The sequence below is a fragment of the Ambystoma mexicanum genome, chromosome 1p (genome assembly GCF_040938575.1).
Source record: "Ambystoma mexicanum isolate Mex_15411 chromosome 1p, UKY_AmexF1_1, whole genome shotgun sequence".
NCBI classification, from domain to species: domain Eukaryota; kingdom Metazoa; phylum Chordata; class Amphibia; order Caudata; family Ambystomatidae; genus Ambystoma; species Ambystoma mexicanum.
In genome coordinates, this window is record NC_090921.1 from 280,757,177 (window position 1) to 280,779,060 (window position 21,884).

Here is a 21,884-nt window from a genome sequence, read left to right on the forward strand (position 1 = left end):
AGTGGTAGGAGAGGGTGAAGGATAGAGGCAAGAGGGATGGTGGTTGAGGGGAGACAGTGGTAGGAGAGACAGTGAAGGATAGAGGCACGAGGGATGGTGGATGAGGGGAGACAGTGGTAGAAGAGACAGTGAAGGATAGAGGCACGAGAGATGGTGGGTGAGGGGAGACAGTGGTAGGAGTGAAGGATAGGGTTTGGAGGGATGGGGAAAGGGAAGATCGTAGCAGGAGAGACAGTGAAGCATAGAGGCAGGGGGAATGGAGGAAATGAAGTCCTGAAAGGGAGGCGAAGAGGGGATAGAGTTAAGGGGAGATCATGGCAGGAGAGACTGAGAAATGAGGCAAGAGATATGACAGAGAGAAGCATGTGGGTTAAACATAGGTTAAGCAGAGGGCAGTCACAGAAAGGAGTTGGGCATCATGATCAGATTATACCACCAATTCTTAGATTGTTCAATTGCATATTATGCCCTTCATGCATAACATCCAATATAAGGGGCTGAGCAATGGTAGGCTCTAGTCCAGTGAAAGGCCATGTGCCCCTTGAATGCTCTCCGGCCTCCTTCTGCCACCTCTTCCAGGCGCTACACTCCAGTGCTTGCTTCTCGTCCAGGTACACTGTGCCAGCGGGGGCTTAACATGCAGCGGATATTCAGATTAAGGCTTTGCTTGAAGCAGTTTTTAGGCGAATTTGCAGGCGAATGTGGATCCAGGTGTGTGACTATGTCCTGAGTGCAGCTGTTCCCAGGTGATCATCCAGTCAGCCAGGTGAGCAGCTGGCACCCAGGTGATCATCCAGTCAGCCAGGTGAGCAGCTGGCACCCAGGTGATCATCCAGTCAGCCAGGTGAGCAGCTGGCACCCAGGTGAGCAGCCGGCACCCAGGTGAGCAGCCTGACAGCAAGGTGACCAGCCGGCACCCAGGTGAGCAGCCTGACAGCCAGGTAAGCAGCCGGCACCCAGGCGAGCCTCCATACAGCCAGGTGAGCAGATGGCACCCAGGTGAGCAGCCTGACAGCCAGGCGAGCAGACAGCACCCGGGTGAGCCTCCGTAGAGCCAGGTGAGCAGCCGGCACCCAGGTGAGCAACCTGACAGCAAGGTGAGCAGCCGGCACCCAGGTGAGCCTCCATACAGCCAGGTGAGCAGCCGGCACCCAGGTGAGCAGCCTGACAGCCAGGTAAGCAGCCGGCACCCAGGTGAGCCTCCATACAGCCAGGTGAGCAGACGGCAACCAGGTGAGCAGCCTGACAGCCAGGCGAGCAGACAGCACCCAGGTGAGCCTCCGTAGAGCCAGGTGAGCAGACAGCACCCAGGTGGGCAGACAGCACCCAGGTGAGCCTCCGTAGAGCCAGGTGAGCAGACGGCACCCAGGTGAGCAGCCTGACAGCCAGGCGAGCAGACAGCGCCCAGGCGAGCAGCCTGACAGCCAGGCGAGCAGCCGGCACCCAGGTGGGCAGCCTGACAGCCAAGTGAAAAACGGTATAATAAAGAGAACCCAAAATGGCCTCCAGTGAATGGTGCAGTATTGGGCAGTTCCTCCATGTAGTTGGTCCGCTAAGTAAGCCGTCAGCACACCCCCCCCCAAACAACCCCCCGCCCCTGATGCAAAATGTCCCTCCAAAAAGACCCCAGTATAGCTGTGCACCCAGGTGAGCAGCCAGGCAGCGAAGCGAGCATCCATGTGAAAAGTGCCATATAAAGAGACCCTCGTGAAGCCAGCCTCCAGTGCAGAGTGCAGTACTGGCCATATCCTCAAATTAGTTGGCCCACCAGGTGAGCAGTCAGCCTGCAGGTGAAACATATCACGTGAACGAGTCCCCAGTGTAGCCTGCTCCAGGTGAATGATGTATTTACCATTAGGGAGATCGATAGTGCAGCTGCTCCCCATGAGAAGACGCCCATTTTGCAGAGGCCACGCCCATAGTATGTGATGTATGGACATGAATGGCACAGGCTCACATCTCAAATAGAATCCCACAGTAGCACCCAACCCCCCAATCCCAGTACCCTCCCACCCCTCACAGCTGTGCAATGCTGTTGCCTTCTCAGAATTTGGCGAGTGTTTTTTTAATTTGGCGGTTGTTTTCAATACCCCAAGGAAGCCTGAAAATGACATCTGTTCTGCAGAGCATGGGTATAGAGAAGAGCTCCAGCCCACTGGCTGGATGTCAGACCGAGGATCAGGCGCTGAAGCAGGAGAAACACCAGGCCTTGCTGAAGGTCAGATCCTACAGCAGCAGAAGAGGACACTGCGACTTCCATCTGCCCAAGCTAGCACAGTCAATGGTGAGGGATCATGGGAGTCGTAGCCCAAAACATCGGTCCCTTGGTATGATGTGGCATGCCTACTCGCGCAGTTCATGCGGGGCAGACCGATGGTGTGCTTCGAAGCCAGCTTGGACGGGGCTTGGTTTAAGTTATCCCATTGTTTTGGTTTGTGCCGCCCCAGATGTATCGAGCGCAGTGATGTAAACCAGTGGATTCTGTATTCTGCTGCACACAAGGCCGTCCATGCGCACCACCCACCTTCGGAAGCAAAGGGCAGGGTCGGCGCACTACGCCAAGTGCTCAGGCCTTAGTCTTCTTCTAGGATTCTCCACTCTTAGACCCCAAAATTGTACATCGATGGAGAGTGGCCACTTTATAGTAGTGTTGTGGTTTGAGGGCCTTGATCAGTACTTCCCATTTGTACAGTAAGAAAAAAGGTGTTTTATGAACGCAGATGGCGTGCCCTTGTCTTCAAAGTGCAGGAAAGCAGATAGCAGTGGCGCCACCAGGGCTGATGGCTACCGCAGTCTATTACAAAGCGAAAGGTGGCGCAGTACTTGGCCAAAATTCCTACGATTACATTTAACTAACAGTTCAGCACAGTGAGTTCCTTGCCCGTCTATGCTGTCATTCTGGCATCTATACATCTGAAAAGTCACTTGGCACAAAGTTAGAAAAGGATTTGTTCTTGAAGACAAAGTTATGGCCAACAGTTGAATAGTATGGCGGGCCACAAGAGCAGCAATGCCGACGGCGAAAGTGAAGTCCTTTACTCCAACGCTTCCAGTGCGATGTAACCCAACTGAAGCGACGTAGCTAGTCTCACACATTATTAGGCAATCTGTGTCTGCACTCCTGTGAAAGGGAGCTCTCGACAACTCTTCAGGATTTAGGGATGTTGGAGGTGCCACCCAGTTTCTCCGTGTTCACTCGGCGTGCAGTTTCTCCACCGCTTTTTCACTCACTGCCTGGGCTACGATAGGGCTGGGCGTATAGTTGAAAGGGGTCACCCGCATGGCTTTGCTGGGGGAGCTGTGCCTGCTGGGGGGGAAGTTACCCACAGAGTTGGATGGACCCTCGTGAGAGAAGGAGATGGTCGGGATGCTCTTGATTGGGTCCCCACCATAAAACGACCCGTCTTGGACAGTGCTGGAGCCAATGTGTCGTTGGAAGGAGCCCCTGGCTTCATTCTGGGAAGAGGGCGGTGCACTCTCCAGAGTTGGTGATGTGCTAGAGTTGGTTTTGGTGATAGCGAAGTCCTCAGTCTGCACCACAGCATCGCTGGTCTTCCTCTGGATGTCGGCTGGAGAAAGCGATGCATCATCTTCTGCAGAACTGTTCACCAGTGGTAAGGCTGAGGAGGGGAGAGTGCTCCTCAGGATCTGTGGGATATCTTCATCGCGGATCCTCTTCCAGGTCCCCTTCCTCAATGCCAGCTGCTGACCTGCCTCCGCTTTCTGCGGCGGCAGGCGGCTAGGCCTTTCCTCACTTCTCCTCCTCCCGAAGGACTCGGCGCATGAGGATATATTGGAGGTAGGACTGTTGGACCTCCGGCTGATGCTGATCTGAGGTGAAGAGTAATATCTTTTGAACGTCTCTGGTTGGGAGGTGCTGGGTTTAACAGGAAGCCTGGACGGGCTCTCTGAGCTGGTCCTCCTAGGTGGCCTCTCCACCACTGGAGTTTTTTGAGGTGGCAGTGCTCTGGCCACCACAGGCTTCTGACCGTTTCCAGTGGGTGTCTGCGCTTTAAGCTCCTCACACCTGGAAGAACATAGGAACACTGCTGGCAGCCCAGGCTGGACGCTCCTCCGGGGAGATCCTCTCTGAGCTAAAGGGGACCTGGTCCCCGACGAGAAGCCATCTGACCTATGGTGCATGAGAAGGTTGGACGATTCCTTGATAAAGGTCAACTGCCTCAGGAACCCAGATCTATCCGACTCACTGCTGCTGGACCTCATTGATGACATTCTCACTAAGTTTAGCCTGTTGGTCTGGAAAGACCGTGGTCCGCCTAGACCCTGCCTGGTCTCGTTCACCTGCCCAGCACTGACTGAGGTTGTGGCCCTGGCAGGAAGACCCCTGGGACTTTGCTTTTGCATGAAAGGGATCCGTACGGGAGACTTTTGCGTCTTGTTGTTGGGAGATGAAGACTTGTTCTGTATTTTTGAATTTGGAACTGGCTGACTTAATGCTGTTTTTGCCCTCTGAGCTACGAGGGGTTTGTTATTTGATTGTGAGGGAGATGGTAGCTTCTTTTGAGGTTGCCGAGATGGGGTGGAATTTCTTGAAGACCCAGAAGATGGCCCCTTGGGCATTCTGGCAGGAGGGGTGGAACTTCTTTTGGGCAAGGAGAGGTCAGTCATATCTGCAGATGCTGCTGGTCTATGCAAGCTGCGAGATCGTGGCTGAATCTGAGCGGGGGCCTTGTTGTGGGTGCTCTCCTTGTCACTTATCTTTTTCTGAGTAGACAAAGGAGTGGGAGAAGTTTTGTCTACTTTAGGTACATAAATAACGGTTCTCCCTCTGAAAACCACAGGTAAATTGGATGTTGGTTTCTGTGGGCCTGCCGGCACGTTAGCACTGTTATTCCTTTCACTGCTGTGTCTGGGTTCCTGCAGTTTCTTGGTATCTTGCAAGCTCTTTGTGTAGTCCTTCCTTCCAGCTGATATTCCATACTTCTTGCGCTGACTCGTCGCCTTCCTTTCTAGAGAACGCTGCAGTGTTGAACCCATCGACAGCCCTGACATGAAGGACAGGATTGATTCAGACTCAGAGGAAGGTTCCCGGGAGTAAGAAGCCGCCGCCTGATGTAACCAAGTCACAATGGAGTTGGCACCTTCCTGAATGGCCTGCCATTGCACGCTGTCCAGATCTGACCCTTTGTCGGACAGTCCATCTTCATCAGGCTTAGGACCCAGCTCACTAGGCCTCTCTTTTCCAGTATTTTGGTTCGAAATGCTACTATTCTGTTGCTTCTGCTTACGATCTGCGTTCCTCCTTCTGGCGGAGTGTCGTCTCTTCTTTGGCGCAGATAGGGCATACTTGGGCAGCGCATCATCTTCAGAGTTGCGTCCCTTTGAACTGCGGGAGTCTTGCCTGTCCTTGGCTCTGCAGATGGCTGTCTCAAGCTTTCTAGCCAGACCCACATTCCTGCTCATCTTGGTCTGTTTAGTTCTTTCCCGAGATTGGTCAATATCAAGATCGCTTGAGCTTGTAGAAGAACTAAGTGAATAGCATGGTGGTGTCTCATCTACTATCAGGTTGTTCTGAAGCTTTACAGTTGGCATTTTGTGTTTAGGGTGGGAAGATTGCCTAAATGCCTGGGTGTTTTCTTTCCTGGCTGGGCCTGTATTGTGACTTTGTTTTCTTGAAGCTTTGAGGGACTCTTTGGTCTTTCTGGGTGAGTCCCTGGTCACCTTCCTGGAATCATCAGAGTCGTTTTCATAGAAGCAGTAAACAGCCTCCTCAGTTGGTGTTGTGTGACATATGGACTGAAATGCACGGTTGCTGCGGCCGATGTCCTCTGTTCTTTGGGGGCTACCTTCTTGTTGGGATCCTGTGTAGTGTCTTTCTATGCTTAGATCCAAGTGAGCTCCACGTTTGAGTGGCAGAGCTTGTTGCCCCGTTCTAGCATCCCTTGTGTTAGTGGATCTCACGCCGAAGCCACTGGCCACGTTGGGAGTCCCTCTCTGCTTTTGAAGGCTGTGCACTCTAACTGCTGGGATAGCGCTAGTCTTTATGCTTGTTGGAGCAGCCATGTTCTCTTGGGAAGGACAACGCCGTCTCATCTCCTGGCGTCTCTGGGCACCATCTGGGATGCAACCCACTGAGGACTCCCTGTCCTTTCTGTCTGATCTAGCCCTTGGGTAGTTCTTGGGATCAACCTCATCTTTCATAGGGTATTGTAATGTTTCATCGCTGAGGGAAGCTGTGCTGGAGAAGTTTACTGGGGTGCCTTCTGCGGAGTCTGTGATGGAGGAGTCATCCATAAAGAGTTCTTTATCGGTCCTCAATGTTCTCGGTCCCCCCAACTGAGTACTGGCAGGCACCAGCATGTACACTGGTAAGTGGAGGGGCCTTTTGGTTTGTGCATTATGGGGCTGGCTAGGCAGGCTAGCAAGCAGTGAGGTCTTCATTCTCTGAAGGCGGGCAGGCATTGCAGAATTGATGCACTCTTTCAGGATATCGGTGTCTTCCTCCGAGTACAGCTCGTGCCTCTCGGATCTTCTGAACATGTCTCCAGTCCTGTCCTCCCTCCCATCCTCCCTCTTTTCATGGCCCACAAAGTTCAGATGACTCCTCTCTGGGAAGGGAGGGATAAGCTTCAGCTCCACATCCTTTTGGATGTAATGCTCGTGGAGTGGAAGGGCACTCAGGCTGGATGCACAAGAGAAATTCTCAGTGGGCTTTTCCACCGTGAAGTATATCATGGAATCAATGTCAGGGGGAATGTGGAAGCGTTCCTTGAAATCTGTGATCTCCATGAACTTTTTGACATTGTTTTCCCACTGGATATTGAACTGGCTGGTCTCCCTTTCGGGGTGTCCACAGGGGTCAAAGCATGGGGTTTTGCTCCTACTGGGAGGCATAGTCTGCCCGGGACTGTCGGGGAGTTCGCTGGGGCTTATTGTGCCACTAATCATCCCACTGCAAGGGTCACTCTGGATGGAACTGGCGATGGATGGACTTTCAAAACTACCGAGGGAGCTGACAGAGCTGCAGCGACTCATGACCAGCGGCGTCTCATGGATATAGTTCTCAGATGAGCTGGAAGGCGTCATGTCTTCATTCCTCGATGGAGATGTTTCTCGTAGGAAAATCTTCTCAGGCTTTGGGCATGGGATAGTCATGGGATGCGAACCCGATGGTGTCACTGCAGACCCCTCCGAAAGGCCCTGCTCTTCTTCTTCGGGCCTCCTGTAGGTCCTCCCATGGTGACCCTCACCCTCTTCCACCTCGTTGAGGTCTAGGGAGGACTCGCTGTCCATCTCATTCTCACTGTCCATCTCACGCCCATCCAAAATATTGTCAGCGGAGGAAATGGAGGACAGTGAGCTGCACCTGGAGAAGCAGATGGGGGTACCCTCCACAGAGTACTTCTTAGCAGACTCTGGTTCCATTCCCGGTGGTGTGTGGGCAGAAAGTCTCTCTGGGCCTTTGCTTAGGTTGTCACATAGTTGGGAGGGCACTATGGGAAGCCAAGCTTGTTTCCTGCTTGCCAGGGATGGGTGGTAAGCACTACTGGGGAACCCTACCCCAGGGGTCAAACTACTGCCAGCCATGCTCTCCATAACAGGGATATGCTGATAGGTTGGGGAAAGTTTAATGGTCTGTACGCCCGTCTCTGCAGACAGCTGAGCAGCGGGATCTGTTTTCCATTGCAGTTCCTTTCCTCCAGAAACCTGAATACTATGAGAATTTGGAAAAGCTGCTGTTTTCTTGGCCTTTTCATAGAGGTCTTTGAAATCTGCCTTCTCCTGTGCTGGGTGCTCCTTGGCTTGGCTCCACGGCGGTTCACCCTTCTCTGGTCGGCTGACTAAGACATGCTTTAGGTCGAGCCTGCTTGGCCGTTTCTGGTACTGTTGCAGCTCCTCTTTGTAGTCCAGGAAAGGCGCCCGGGTGCAGGGCTTCATGTGCTCCTTGGTGCAATAGCCATCACTGGTACTCCCGCTGTTCAGGCTGTCATTGGAAAGGCTGGTGTAAGCCGTTTTGAGACGCAGTAGGGTGTGAGCTCTGCTAAGGCCCTCACACTTTGCAAGGCCGCTGGTGTCGGAGAGCCTGCAAGGCGAGCAGGACTGGGCCCGAGCTTCGTGCAGGTCATCAGAGGCATAGTGCCAGTCGAGGCAGTGGTCCTCAGAGCTCAGACTGAAGCTGTCATCTGAAGAAGTGTGCATCGTGGAGATGTCCTCCACCAGCTTATCAATCTTGGCCACAGTGGAAGACAGTTTACTAGCTAGTTTCTCAGCTGCAATGGAGACATCATCTTCAGAGGAGGTTCGCTTCATTAGCTCCAATGGCTTGCAGTTCTCATCTTTCTCTGGGGGCTCTGTGCCTCTCCTCTGGCTGGCACCTCTAGGCAAGGCCTGTCCCTGGAGGAACGAGGAGTTCAGAAACATGGACAGCACGGACGAGGTCCCGGTCTCTACTCCGGAGGAGACGTTAGGAATGTCATCATCGTCAAAGCAGCCTGAGTCTGAGGCATAGTCTTTCACCAAGCTCTCCATGTGTCTTAGGGGCTTCTTCAGGGCTTGGCTTTTCAAGCCCTGCTTCTCCATTGTCTCAAAGGTCTCTGCCAGGTGCTTGGCATCCAGCTCTGCCTCCAGAGCCTTCTGCTTTCTCATGTAGAGCGAGGGCATGCAGGATCCAGGGGAAATGACGGTGGCATCTTTATACTTCAGGGGTCGGTTGGTGAGCAGGTTTCGCAGGGCAGCCGCGCTACCCATGGCGATCATCTTGTGCTTGGAGTGGATGAGATTGCGCAGCATGCTCACCCCGCCGAGGTCCCACAAAAGCTCTTGATCCTTGGGGTTTCGGGCAGACAGGTTCCACAGGGTGCCGCATGCGTTGCTCACAATAGTCAGGCTGTGCGACTTGAGGTGCTGGAGCAGCGTCTGCAGGCAGTTGTGGTCCCGGAGAACTTGCCTGTAAAACATGAGAACATGCAAGATTGTTTGTTATATCACACAAAAAAACAAATTTTCAATAAAGTTCATTCAGAATTATTTAGGACACTGAGATATGGTTGTACACCCATTGCCACCCAGCTGTGACCTGACCGAGCTGTGACCTGACCGAGTTGCAATGGCACACTCATTGCACAAAAGATGAGTTGATTGGGTTTCTGCAACACATCCTCACATTTCTGTAACACCTTGTACGGGCTGTTAATAGGAGAGTTGTCTAGCATTGGATCACAGTCAGCCTCATCTAATCTAACAATATAATAAAAAGCCAGATGTATGTCTGTCCCTGTACGTTTGTCCGATGCAGTAGCTTCGCCTGTTGTCTCTGCTAGAGGGAGCTTTCGGCTTAGGATATAGAGAGGTCCTACTGTGTCAATGACAACCTGCACTTTGGCCACTGTACACGGGCCTGTACACTAGTTTTACATAATTCAGCAATTGCATGCAGGGGACCACCAATGTTAACACTTACGTGCTGTGGGGTCTGCAGCATGCAATTTTAAAGGTCTTTGAGCTGGAGTTGACAAAGAAAGAGTAAAAGTGAGGCAAACTTACATTTAATCTTCCATTACCCATTCAGTCTCGTGGAAAGGTAAACACTACCTGCAAATATGCTCTGCAGGCAGCGTTTACGAATGGATTCCTATTGAATTGTCCTGCTCATTAGCAGGTACTAATACGAGGAGGATTCCATTAGGAATCCATTCGTTTTTTCACTGCCTGAAAATGAAACAATGTGACAAGGTGGAGGAGGAATGCATGGTAGACATCTTATCTTCGCTCTGTGTACCTCCTCTGTATAGTCACTACTCGACACAAATGGGGCGGTGAGGTAAATCAAGGTGTAAAAGCATTAGACCTTTCTTTTGCACCCTGATTTACCACTGTACCCTATTCAATATGCGGGTGAATGCTGCTATTTACCCTGTGTTATCCTAATCGTTAGTCTTTGGAGTCATGTTTGGTTGTGATGGGCAGAGATGAGGACGAGGAACCTAGTCTCGCTGTTCAAGGATAATCATTATGCATCATTCAGTTGATCCATGCAGCCTTATGGTTTAAATGTCAGTGAGTATAACTGCCTCTTCCTCCCAAGTATATCCTTGTCCTCTTCCTCACATCGAGGCAGGGCTGTGGCTGATGACCAAGAAGGGCAAAGCAGGCCATCTGCACCTACCCCCCCTTCCTGAGTCCCACTACCCTCATTCTAAGTCTGGGAGGCGGTGGTCTGGAATGAATTCTTACCTGAATGGCAGAGGGGTTTGCTATATACATAGGACTCCTTCCCCAACATTCGCCCCCGCGCCCCGAGCATTGAAGCATGTCAGAAACAGGACTGCTTCAGTGGGTGTAAATATTGCCTTCCAGAAGCAGCTTCTTTTTAGGATTTTCCTGGGCGAGGTGAAGCTAACTTTGAGACACACTTTTGAGCCTGCAGTGATGACATATATAACCCACTTTCTGCAATCTATGCGTGCAGATAAGCTGCACTGGTCCTTTGTTGCCCAACGTATCATATATGGGAGGGAGGGTAGCTCAGGGGCAACGTGCTCGCCTTGGAAGCAAGACGACAGGGAGCAACACAGGTTCAATCCCCGGGTACGGGCTTAGAAACCTCTGTGTATTAAGCATTTTATAAATAACCTATCATATGGGAGTTTTCCCCCCAAACCCGAAATGGTGAACCTGGACCCCCAATTCAAAAACTCTGCATTTGCCAGTATTTTGTAGATGTGAATTACTTTATCTGTGTTTTTCTTTGATCCACTCTAAGACTCATTAACCATTTAAAATCCTATTGATATGTGGAAGGAGGGCGTGGTAGTGTGGAATTCTTGAGAGACCACAGACCAGCTGTGCTTCGTCATGTCTTTGAGTGAAATGAGGCCATTGGACCTTTCCAAGCTTTTGACCCGGAAGCAGGAAGTCAGTTACGCTTATGTCGACTGTAGCTGCTTACTGCCTAGGCAGGCCTCTGTGACCTTGTGTTCTCCAAATGCTTTGGACGACAACTCTTATCAGCACCAGCCCACATAGTCAGTGGTGAGAGTCATAATGCATGTGGTGAACACTTAGCTCACATTCTAGCCGCTCAGTATTTGTGTGCTCAGTACACCCAGTGTGCACATCATCACCATTCTAATTTGGAGGGTAAATGCTTTGTTACATGGAAGCATTTATTGTAATGCTGTATGAAGACAAATGCACTGATTAGTCATGTGACCTTTACAAATGTGCTCCACTGCTTTGCGTGGAGCGGCAGAGGAGACATAACTGGCTGAGCGTAGCTTCAAGTCGTGTGAGGGTTCTGCTGCCATAAACCAGGAGACCAACAAGCTTTCATTGGTTTGGGCTTTTCAGACCAGCGGCAACTCTACAAGATGCAGGTATATACATGCACACGTTTCTGGTAAGCTTATCTACCAGCCTTGTCGCAATCCTGTCATCTTGCCACTCCAGTCCACAATCTACTTGGATCTTTGCAGTCTGGCCTTCCCTTAACACGGCTTTCACCTGAATTGATGTCAACTGCAGGTCTGCCTTTATAAGTCTACTGACTCAGAGCTCAGTGTTGCAGCTCTGCCATTCCATCTCAACCCTTGTGGTTCCCTGCCAGATCCTGACCCTCTGACTTTTGGTTTGCCTGTTTTCAATTTTATATATTATTTTTTGTACTTACCGTGTTATACAGCAGTTATACAACAACTTTTGAACCCATAAGAAAGGCAACAAGTGAAATTAAAAGAAGAAGTATTCCAGCCTACTAGTCATGGGTCACCAAGTGGAGAACAACCTTTTTCCATAGAATGGTAAAGAATATAATGCAGGACTCATGACCCCCCCCCATTACGAGTTCCCACAGTGCCTCCGGTGAAAGAGTGATCTAGGCCTTCGGCAAGTCTGGCCACTGCCCGTAAGCCCTTTGTCGAGTCATCAGATGCTGCACAGATTCCAAGCCGCCACTGCCGCATAGCCTGCACAGCCGTAGAGGCCTTGGGATTTGTCCCCACGCCCCTTTTACCTCCAAGGTTTTTACAGTTTCTTTTCAGCTTCAGATAGTCGCATATGAGGGAGCTCAATTTATTTCGGAGTATTGACTCCCGCCAAAATGTACTCGGTGAACAGTCTGCTGCTGTTCTTAGTTAGCAGCTGCGCTACATACTGTTCACGAAAATGAGCACGGAACCACCTTTTACATAGCCCTATTACAGTGTGGGTAAAACCAAAAATGGTGCTGCTGCCAGCTATTGGTGCATTGATTGCATAATACAGTGTAGCACACTGCCCCTTGTGTGCGAAAATGTGTTCAATGTTACCTTGAAAATGATGGAGTTCAATGTGCCATCAAATGCATTGGCTAGTCGCCAAAAGATGTTCAGCAGGGACATCTGCTGTCTCGCTTTGCAGGAGAATATCTCAACCTCGAGACAAATGGTCTGTACTGGTGTGCGGCTAGGCAAGCGAAATAATCTCTTTAGCAGCATTGATTTGAGGACAGTAACTTGAGATTCGACACCAAAGTGCTAACATTCAGCACCATACAAAAGGATGGGACTAATCTTGGCCAACAATAGCTGGGTTAGAATGTCAGCTGAGTAGGCCCCCCCCCGACCCCTGATGTGTGCCAATCTCCCAGTTGATCCAATGGCCTGGGCACGTCTGACCTTGACATGGGCAACATGAGAATGACCCTGTAGGGCTTCCTCGGAGTTGATCCCCAAGTACTGTATACCCTGACCACCTTGAGGGAAACACCCTCTAAGTGCCAGGGGATAGTGATCCTTCAGCAGCCAGGTGGATCGAAAACCAACACCTTTGTTTTCTGAATGTTGACCGTGAGGTCCAGCGAGTCAGAAAAACTCTTTAGGAAGTTTAATGATGCCTGCAGACCTGCTGGGGTGAGGTCTAAAAGGATGATGTCATCAGCGTATCCAAGCCATTGGAGGAAAAATCACCCAATTTAGGGGGAATCGACTTGGAGTTTGCCAGCGCCAGTCCCATGTTTACAAGATATAAAATAAACAAGAAGGGAGCAAGATTGCAACCCTGTTTTAGACCCTGTGTCAACGGAATCTAGGTAGAGAATGACCCAGATTGATCCAGTCTGATCTTAACCCGAGTTTCCGTATGGAGCTGGATTCTCATGGACAAGAGCCTGGCTGAAACATTCCAAGACGGCAGTTTTTCCAGAGTTTTTTCCGATTTACGGTGTCGAAGGTGGCAATATAATTAATGAAGGCAGCATATACGGGGCACTGGCAGGTCGACCATGCCTGTTGGATTAAGGCATGCAATGCAGTTAGCCTAGGACTGCAAGCCGTCAAGGAGCATACATGTGAAGATCTTTGAGGATACATCGAGCCAGGGGTGTTGCTAGGTCTGGAAAAGATCTGGGGCTACACTAATGTCGGGATTGTTGGGACTCGGAGCTAGCTAGCCTTTTGGTTGTAGACCCTGAGATTCTATCTGAGGCTACTACCAAAAGACCCAAGGCTATAGCCCCCTAAGCACCCCACCTTGCAATGCCTCTGCATTGAGCATTGCCAGGAGGCGGTAGTTACATGGCAGGGATCGGTCACCCTTCTTCCAAATGGGAACTATGATGCTGTCTCTCCATGAGCAAGAAATTAGTTGACACTCACCAATACGCATAAACATACAATCCAATGCCACGGCCCAGGTGTCTGCATCCTTCTTAACCACTTTGCTGCAGATGCTATCTGGACCAGTGGCATGCAAAGGGTTAAAGCAGGTAATGATCCTCATAATGTTGGCTGAGTTGGAATAGTAATGCCATCTGGCCGGCTTCAGTTTGTCCACCACATGTTTGTTTTCCATTGTTCCTCCCAGAGTTTTTTTCCACATGTTCAACCCAAGCTGATTAAGGAGCATACAAAAGATCCCGCTCATAACGGTCACCATTTACTAGCTCCCATTATTTACGACCGTCTTAGAGAGAGCAGCATCCACTAAGCCCTGCCAATGGGAACACTCCTGGTTGTATCGGTGTTGTTTTAGCCATTTCCGATATGCGTGCTTAGCTTCGTTCAGACATGGTGCATGATTGTGAGGCTTGAATTACATGTTCGCAATACTACGTAGCTCCCAATACTACGCAGCTCCCTGCACAGGTCCATACTCTTGGTGACCACTATGCCATCGTAATGGTGCATATGGTTGCGTCAGAGAATGGTAGGTCTATTTCTCCTGCTAGAGTTCTTTCTGAAAACATGGTCAACAAAGGAGCAGATCACTTCACCAAAGTCGTGGATCACTTCCAAGGGGCTAAAACTAAAGCCACCCCGTCAATAACCTCAGAGTTAGAGCGGTGGATGAAACCATCCAATGCAGCACGTTACTGTACTGAGGCCACAGCTAAACTCTTCTCGTTCCAGGATATATGGTTTATGGAAGAGTTCACTGTTATGTTACCAGTAGACGCGGGAGTCGGCAGAGGTTCTGCAAAGTTCAGAGACATAACTAGGCAAGAGTGATCACTCTCAAGCCGGGGATGAATCTCCAAATCGACCACGGGCCCTGCACCGTAGGATTGAAAACCATAGTCCAGGATGCTGCTAGAATTATGGCCAAAACGCATGAATTTGGGAGGATCATCCGAGCGGGTGGCACTGTTGATCATCACAAAACCATATGAGTATAGGAGGGTCTCCCACTCCAGACCCTGCCGCAAGTGCAAGCAAGCAGGCTGTCGTTGACAGGAGAAGACAGCTGAGGTCCCTCCAGCTCGGGGAAGCTGGTAGAGGGTGAGATCCGGAAATTAAAATCACTGCAGATAATGCAAGGTGGATGGAGCCTCAAATTACTCAAGATAGCCTCCATCTCTGACAAAACTGAGATGTGCGGCTATCTATAAGGTGGGTCATAGATGTTAATAATGACAATTTTCCTGCGCCTTCCTGTGTTTCAAAAGTTTCTCTTTTTCTCCTCTTCTTCTTCTTGTAAACATCATTAATTTGATTCAATCAAGTAAATAAAAAAAATAAAAAATAATAAAATAATGACAATTTCCCTTCTGTCCGCCGTGTGGTGCTTACCCTAACCATTAGAACATTGTTTTTTTTAATTGTAACATTTAGTTTATACAAACTTTTATTACAAATGAGCACATAATTTAACATTTCTTAATTTACCAAAACAAAAACTTAAATTCCAGTCTTTCAAAGCCACCTATCTCCACAGGAATTCTGACCAAGAAGGGGGAAAAAAATGAAAAAAGGATTTAAGATTGGTTTGTTGGGGTTAAAGTGAGAATCCTATCCATAAAATCAACCACAGCACAAGTCAATTTTACATTGTTTCCAGGAAGGAACATGAACCACCGATCTTCCATGTTTCCATTTAGAGGGGCAAATTTGCTGAGATATAAAGATCGATGTGAATTTAAAGCCAAACATTTAGTGATCAGATGCTTTGATGTTTCCATCGTCAATTTACAATGTCCGCACAGATTGTCTTAAAACATTAGGGGAACATGTTTGAATTTCCACCAATCTAAAGTTGTTACAGGCACCCATTAATAGTCCTCCCTTATGCCGCCCACGAAGGCCTATGACAGCTGGTTTGTGTACAAAGTGCCACTGATCCACCACAACTGGTTCCATCAACCAGGTTTCCCGGAGGGCCACTAGTGAATGGCACTCCAATTCATACAGAAGCCCACCCTTTTCAAAGAGGTGGGCATGTCCACGAGTGTTCCAGCTGATGAACTGCGCTGGACCCAGAGCGGATAAAGCTAAAGAACTAAACCCCCCCCCCCTTTGGGCTGCTAATCTGGTCAGCCACGTCCAATGACATTCTTCCCACGATTGTGCTACCCCAATGCCTACCTCGATGGGCAAGCTGGGCGCAGGGGCAGACAGGCGGTGGTGGGCCATATTCACAATCAATAGTTTTTTGGCAGTGGTCACAAAGGTCGCCCGTCTTAATATCATCGCTTCGTAGGAAACGGAGGGGAATAATGCAATGCAAAAGGTAAAGTAGCCGTGATCGATTAAAAAAGTGTCCATTAACTTCACCGAATACACACTGAAATAGCAGAGCCTTGGAGTTGCTCGGCGGCATGTTGTAAACATCCTCCTTTGTCCCTGCCGGGAGAGGGTGTGAACCCATTTCATGTGCCCAGTGGTAGAAGTGAACTGAAAAAAGTAGTGGAACTATTGTCTCGGCAGGGGAGAGCGTAGGCGGAAGCATAGTGCAACATGTAACAAGGTGTTGCGGCCGGGCCATTGTAATAGTGTAAAAGGCTAGTAACTAAGGCTCCTATTACAACTTTACACTTGCACAGGGACATGAATGGGCAAATCCTCTATATGGAATGGTGAATATGGTTGTAAAAAGTAGAGGAATGGTAAACAGAAAAAAATAAATGTATTGGAACACCGCTCCCGACCGTTCCCACTCACTTTGACCACTGCATGTGCCCCCCCCCGCTAGCAGGAACCGGGGAGACCGCTGTTGCGGCTACAGTGGTTGGGCCACCCACAGAGAGAAGCGGGCGTTGTTCCACAACCGTGGCCAGCATTTTATTGATGGCACACACATCGTCTGGGGTGGATTTGGAGGGGGCTGCGGAATCAAATTTCCCAGTTATTTGGTTGGCCATTGCAGCTGTGTTAGTGTTGGTGATAGTGTCACTATCAGTGGCTCTGGTTAGACTGGACTTTGGATGTTGAGAGACTGACTTATGATCGGTGGGCAATAAATCCAGACTAACATCTCTGAACACCGCACATTTAGACAGAGGTGTGCTTTTCCCAGTGACACAGAAGGACATGTTTTGAGGCACAAGGGGTTTGAAAGTCGCTCAAGAAGACCCACTATTGGTGGTCGTGACCTTTCTTTTCTTTTTGTCCACTGAAGTTTCATACATGGATGCGTTGCTTGTTCTCCCATGCAGTCGTTTTCTTTGAATAGTTATATTAGGTCCTGGATTCGGACCGAATAGCAGTGATACTTTGGGGGAGTTTGCCAACATCGAGTGCTGATGTTTTAGGCAGCTCAAGGGAGGGTGGTGGCGTCAAGCTGGAAGTAGCGTCAATAGAAGCAAGGAGAGGCCGGGAATAATGTGACTGCAGCTCAGACTAGTTTGACTCATGCTTGGTAAGAGTGTGGGTCAAGCCCTCCACTGTAGCTAAACTTTTTTAAATTTGTAGTGACTGGGCTTCCAGTTTAGCATTTGTCACATTACATTTACAGGATAGTTCAGAGAGCAGGGACTCCAGAGCGTAGAACAGTGTGGCTGAGCGGTTGCTATCGTCGGCAGGACTCGTACGGTCAAAGGAGCGGTTCAAGACTGGAGCGGAAATGCCGTTTTCTCTGCGTACAGAGACCGGGTGTAGTTCAACAAGGTCACAAACAGAATCCGGAGATAGCGGGGTGTTCCCACGTTGAGTCGATGGCTGGGGGGACAGATGGAATGTGACCTCGGACTCAAAAAGGTGGAAGAGGAGTCCACCGTAGACTTTAGATACTTAGGGGGAACGCTTACTGTGTGTAGGGTGCCAAGCACACAAAGTCCACCCTGGGGCATACACCGGATGACACTTCCTCCGGTAGGGGGTCTGAGCGTGCAGGCGGACCGGCTTGGGGAACGAAAGCAGTGCCAACCCACACGGTGGTGCAGCTGGGTTGGATCCCACAGTGGATGTAGATAGTTCATCCCAAACATGCGGCTCACTAGTGATGGCTATGGCCACCTTTTCAACAGTCATTGAACCCAGGCACTGTAAAGCTACCGAGAGTTCCGCAATCAGGTCCTCGGTTAGTGCCCTGGTCGATGACACAATGTCAGTCTTGGCCTTATTGCACATGGGGAAATAGGTGGTCATTTATGAGGCCGGATGTGATTTTAGGAACTTGCAACATTCGTTGAGGGCAGGCACGCTTTATGCACCGGGTGTTGTGGTTTTGGCTGGGTAATCGTTGCACTTAAGATTCACTGAGCCTGCCGTTTTGCTAACAGAGGAATCCTCGAGTTTGCCGACCCATGGTAGGTGATGTGGCAGAGGTCACAGACATAAGGTTCATCCCCCTGACACAAGAGGAAGAGGGAGAGGGGAGAACCAGGGAACAGATATGTGCAGTAAGGAGTTCGATTGCAGATTAGATGCCAAGTGAAACCAAGAGAGAAAACCACTACCAAGACAATGTAAGCGGGGTATCACCGAGCTCGCCAAACTGTGGCTCACTTTCTCGCTCACTTCCCCACTCGTGCCTAAATGAAATAAATAAAGTTGCAAACAGCCAATTTGTTCATTTAGTAGAGGAGATGCACTCATTTTCAGTTGGAAGCTTTGTTTACAATCTCTGTTTCCAGTCTGATGCCTGGCTCACACTTTCTCTGCATCCAGCTTGAAGCCTGGCTTGCAAGCTCCCCTTTTCCAGCATACAACCTAACATGCAAGCTCCGTGTTTTCAGCTTGACGCCTGTTTTACAAGCTCCCCGTTTCCATCTTGCATCCTAGCTGGCAAGCTTCCTGTTTCCAGGTTGTAGCCTAATTTGTAAGCTCTCCATTTCCAGATTGACACATGACCTGCACCTGTATGTTTCTGGCTTGCAGCCTGCCTTGCAAGCTCCCTGTTTTCAGCTTGCAGCCTGTTTTGCAAGCTCCCTGTTTCCAGCTCGCAGCATGGCTAGCAAGCTCTTTGTTTGCAGCTTGACTGATTACTTACAAGCTCCCTGTTTCTTGCTTGCAGCCTCTCTTGCAAGCTCCCTGTTTCCCGCTTGGACCCTGTCTTGCAAACTTCCCATCTTCAGCTTGCAGCCTGGCTTGCAGGTTCTTGGTTTCCAGCTTGGTGCCTGTCTTACAAACTCCCCATCTTCAGCTTTCAGCCTGGCTTACAAGCTCTCTGTTTCCAGCTGGCAAGCTCTCAGTCTGTCTTGCAAGCTTCCCATTTCCAGCCTGAAGCTTGACTTGCAAGCTCCCTGTTTCCAGTTTATAGCCTGGCTTGTTAAGCTCCCTGGTTCCAACTTGCAGCCTGGCCTGCAGACTCTCTGTTTCCAGCTTGCAGCCTGGCTAGCAAACTCCCCATCCTCAGCTTTCAGCCTGGCTTGCAAGCTCTTTGTTTCCAGCTTGCAGCCTGGCTTGAAAGCTCCCTGTTTCCAGCTTGAAGCATGACTTGCAAGCTTCCTGTTTGCAGCCTAACATCTTTTCTACAGACGTGGTGTTGATCCCTGTGTGTTTTCCCGCCTTGCATGCATCACCACGTTAATGTTTCTAGTTTGTAGGTATTCTAACAGAATTGTGTTCCATATTGGTCTTATGTACCTTAGCAACAGTGTCCAGGTATTGTGATAGCATTCTGTTTTCCCCTGGCTGCTATTGGCAGGAATGGTGGTGTGGTGGGGGCTGTTGGGGGCCTCTGTGGTCGGATTTCTGGCTCCGGACCACGAGGGAACTACATTCCTCATAAGGCTTGGGGGCATGGCACGTCACGTGCTACGTTGCTCTCACCATTGCACTCAGGAGCCATTAAGTTCTCCTCCCTCGCCTGGTGCTACTAATTGTAGGTAATTGGTGTGCACGGCATAGGCAGTGTTTTTAGGTGCAGCGTTTGGTGATTGTCCCGACACACTTTACGGCAGGCGATCGGACATTCATTGGAACGCAAGTTTTGGCGGTCAGGCATGATTCAGCCTCATTGAGACTTTATCTACTGCCGGCAGCAACGAGGCCTCCCGGGCCTCAGATGAGTGTTCTCTGGAATAACGACTCTGTGATTGTGTTTTCCGCTGATTTTGCCACTGGTGGGGGTCTTTACTCGGCCCTCCTAGTCCGGCAAGACCTAAACTCGTAATTTATGGGCTTGCTTAAGATTTGTAGTATATACCTCTGAGGAAACAGGGGTCCTAACTATGTTTGGGGCAACTGTGATACTGACATGAGTGGAACAGGGGGATTCGTCAGTCTGTTTGTGCTTTTGTCACCATTTCATGCATTCATGTGTTTATGTGCTTAATTTCATATCATTTCAGAGGCAATCATGTTAATGTGTTCCATCTGTGTTATGCTAGCCACGCTGTTTCCTGTACATACAGGTATGTGTAGTATTTTGCATTCATATTGAGTAATTGCCAGCTCATGTAGGGTGAGTTGGGGACATTCCAGGCGCGGAAGTAAGGGCTGTGTATTACAAGAGGAATGCAAGACAGAATCAAGGTTAAAGACTTCTGGTAATCAGGTGCACTTAATTTCAGTGCTTAGTAGGTTTTTTTCCCTTGTGCTTCCCCGTTTGTATCCATTGTAGTTCCCTAACCCCCTTTCCGGCTTCCCTAATTCCCCCTTCCCATCCACAACCTCTCCCTAACCCTCTTCCCCCCATTGGGTGCCACGTGGAGACGCGTTATATACAAATCACAAACCCGTGCCAGCCACGGTGGGAGGAGTCATCTTTCATTTGGCTTCTGTGGTTAGGGAGGGGTTTGTGACCCCCCCCTCCATTCCTGACAGCTGTGAATGCTCTTGCTTCGCAATAGATTGCTATCAGTGTCCAGTGTTACCTCCTGCATCTGCGCTGGTCTCATAGTGTAGTGTAAGTTGCCCGTCACATACGTGTACATTCTAGAATGCAATATTGCTCCACTGTCTAAACGTGTTACATTCACTTTCTCTCCTCTCTTTCTAAAGCCATTTGCAATCCCTCTGTCCTGCATTTCCAGCTCTTGATTTAGATTCAATTGTCCCAGGCACTGGCTCTAAAGGGCTCATTATGAGTTCCGTCTCCACCACCCGATGTCCCAGTTTTACTGGTATATTACGGGTGATGGAGACGCCGATAACTCCCCATTCTATAAAGTCCCATAGGACTCCACTGAATGGGGTTGGCCGAATCACCAGCACCATTAGTAACCGTGCCAATGATTCAGGCATTTATCTACCAGTAGGTCAGCCCTGCCTATAGATTAGAGCCCTTACCAGCAGACTTGGAGTTGGCCGATCCGGAAAGGTCCCGCTATATGTTGTTAGCGGCACTTTATTTCTGGACTGGCCAATGCGTAATGAGGCCCTTAGGACTCTAAGAGCAAGACCAGCTTTTCCTTAGAACCCTTACATAGATTCCCCATCAGCGTTCCTTGTCAGACATTTCCAATCCAGAGTGGTTCATGATGTGCACCTATTCCATTGAGTTTGCTTTGTATTGTGATGTCTTTCATTGAGCTCATTAGAAGTGGTGAGATGGTTCACATTATAAATTATGCATACATGTTTATAACTGTATAACCTTAAAAGCAAGTGAGCCCTGCTACCTATTAATAGCATGCACTCAACATAGTTCTAGGAATTTTCCAATGGGATAAAGGGCAAGAGCACTGCCAGCCCCAAGAGGCCATTAGGATCCAAATCCTGCATGACCATCGAGATCACCAATCGCAGGTCCAGAATATACCTCCCAATAGCGCTATCTATATACTGTACTAATGCAATACATTAGTCTAGATGATTCCGGATCGTTGTTAGTCACAGTTGTCAACTCCTGTTATAAATCTACCCTCAGGGCGGCATTAGGCAAGATGCCATTTCTAGGCCCACCCGTAGCCCATTTCAACAAGCAAGCCATACTGTGTGCTGATGCGGCCTCCCATTTCACCGCCAGTAAGTGCTTCTCTAGATCCAGCCCCAGAGCCTGAAACTTCAATTGCATGGACATTCCTTTTGTTGAGGAAGAACCCCTAACAAGCCCATATGGGATACACTACAAACCTCCACATGAGGAATTCCGCCAAATATGTGACTCCATTTTTCAATAACAGTTTCTCACCTCGCATGTCCACAACAAGTGGTCAGGCCTCCATGCTCATTTCATTTGTGATGTAGGGGCCGATGTATGCTCACATTACTCATTTGCAGTGACCGAGTTTAGGCCTTCTAAGGATGGTGACTTTCCAAGCGTACTGGTAGACCCGCGTCAATTCC

The 21,884-nt window shown here is 49.6% G+C and overlaps 1 protein-coding gene across 5 annotated transcripts in view; it reads right to left on the reverse strand.

Annotated features, from left to right (window-relative positions):
- Window positions 1-369: 369 nt before the first annotated feature.
- Window positions 370-21,884, reverse strand: part of APC2 (APC regulator of WNT signaling pathway 2) — a 423,162-nt gene continuing 401,647 nt past the window's right edge. For all 5 annotated transcript variants that reach the window (XM_069646741.1, XM_069646740.1, XM_069646734.1 and 2 more), the window contains one exon: window positions 370-8,908. In XM_069646741.1, coding sequence (XP_069502842.1) covers window positions 3,193-8,908 — 5,716 coding nt within the window. In that variant the 3' untranslated portion in view covers window positions 370-3,192. The remainder of the gene's footprint in view (window positions 8,909-21,884) is intronic.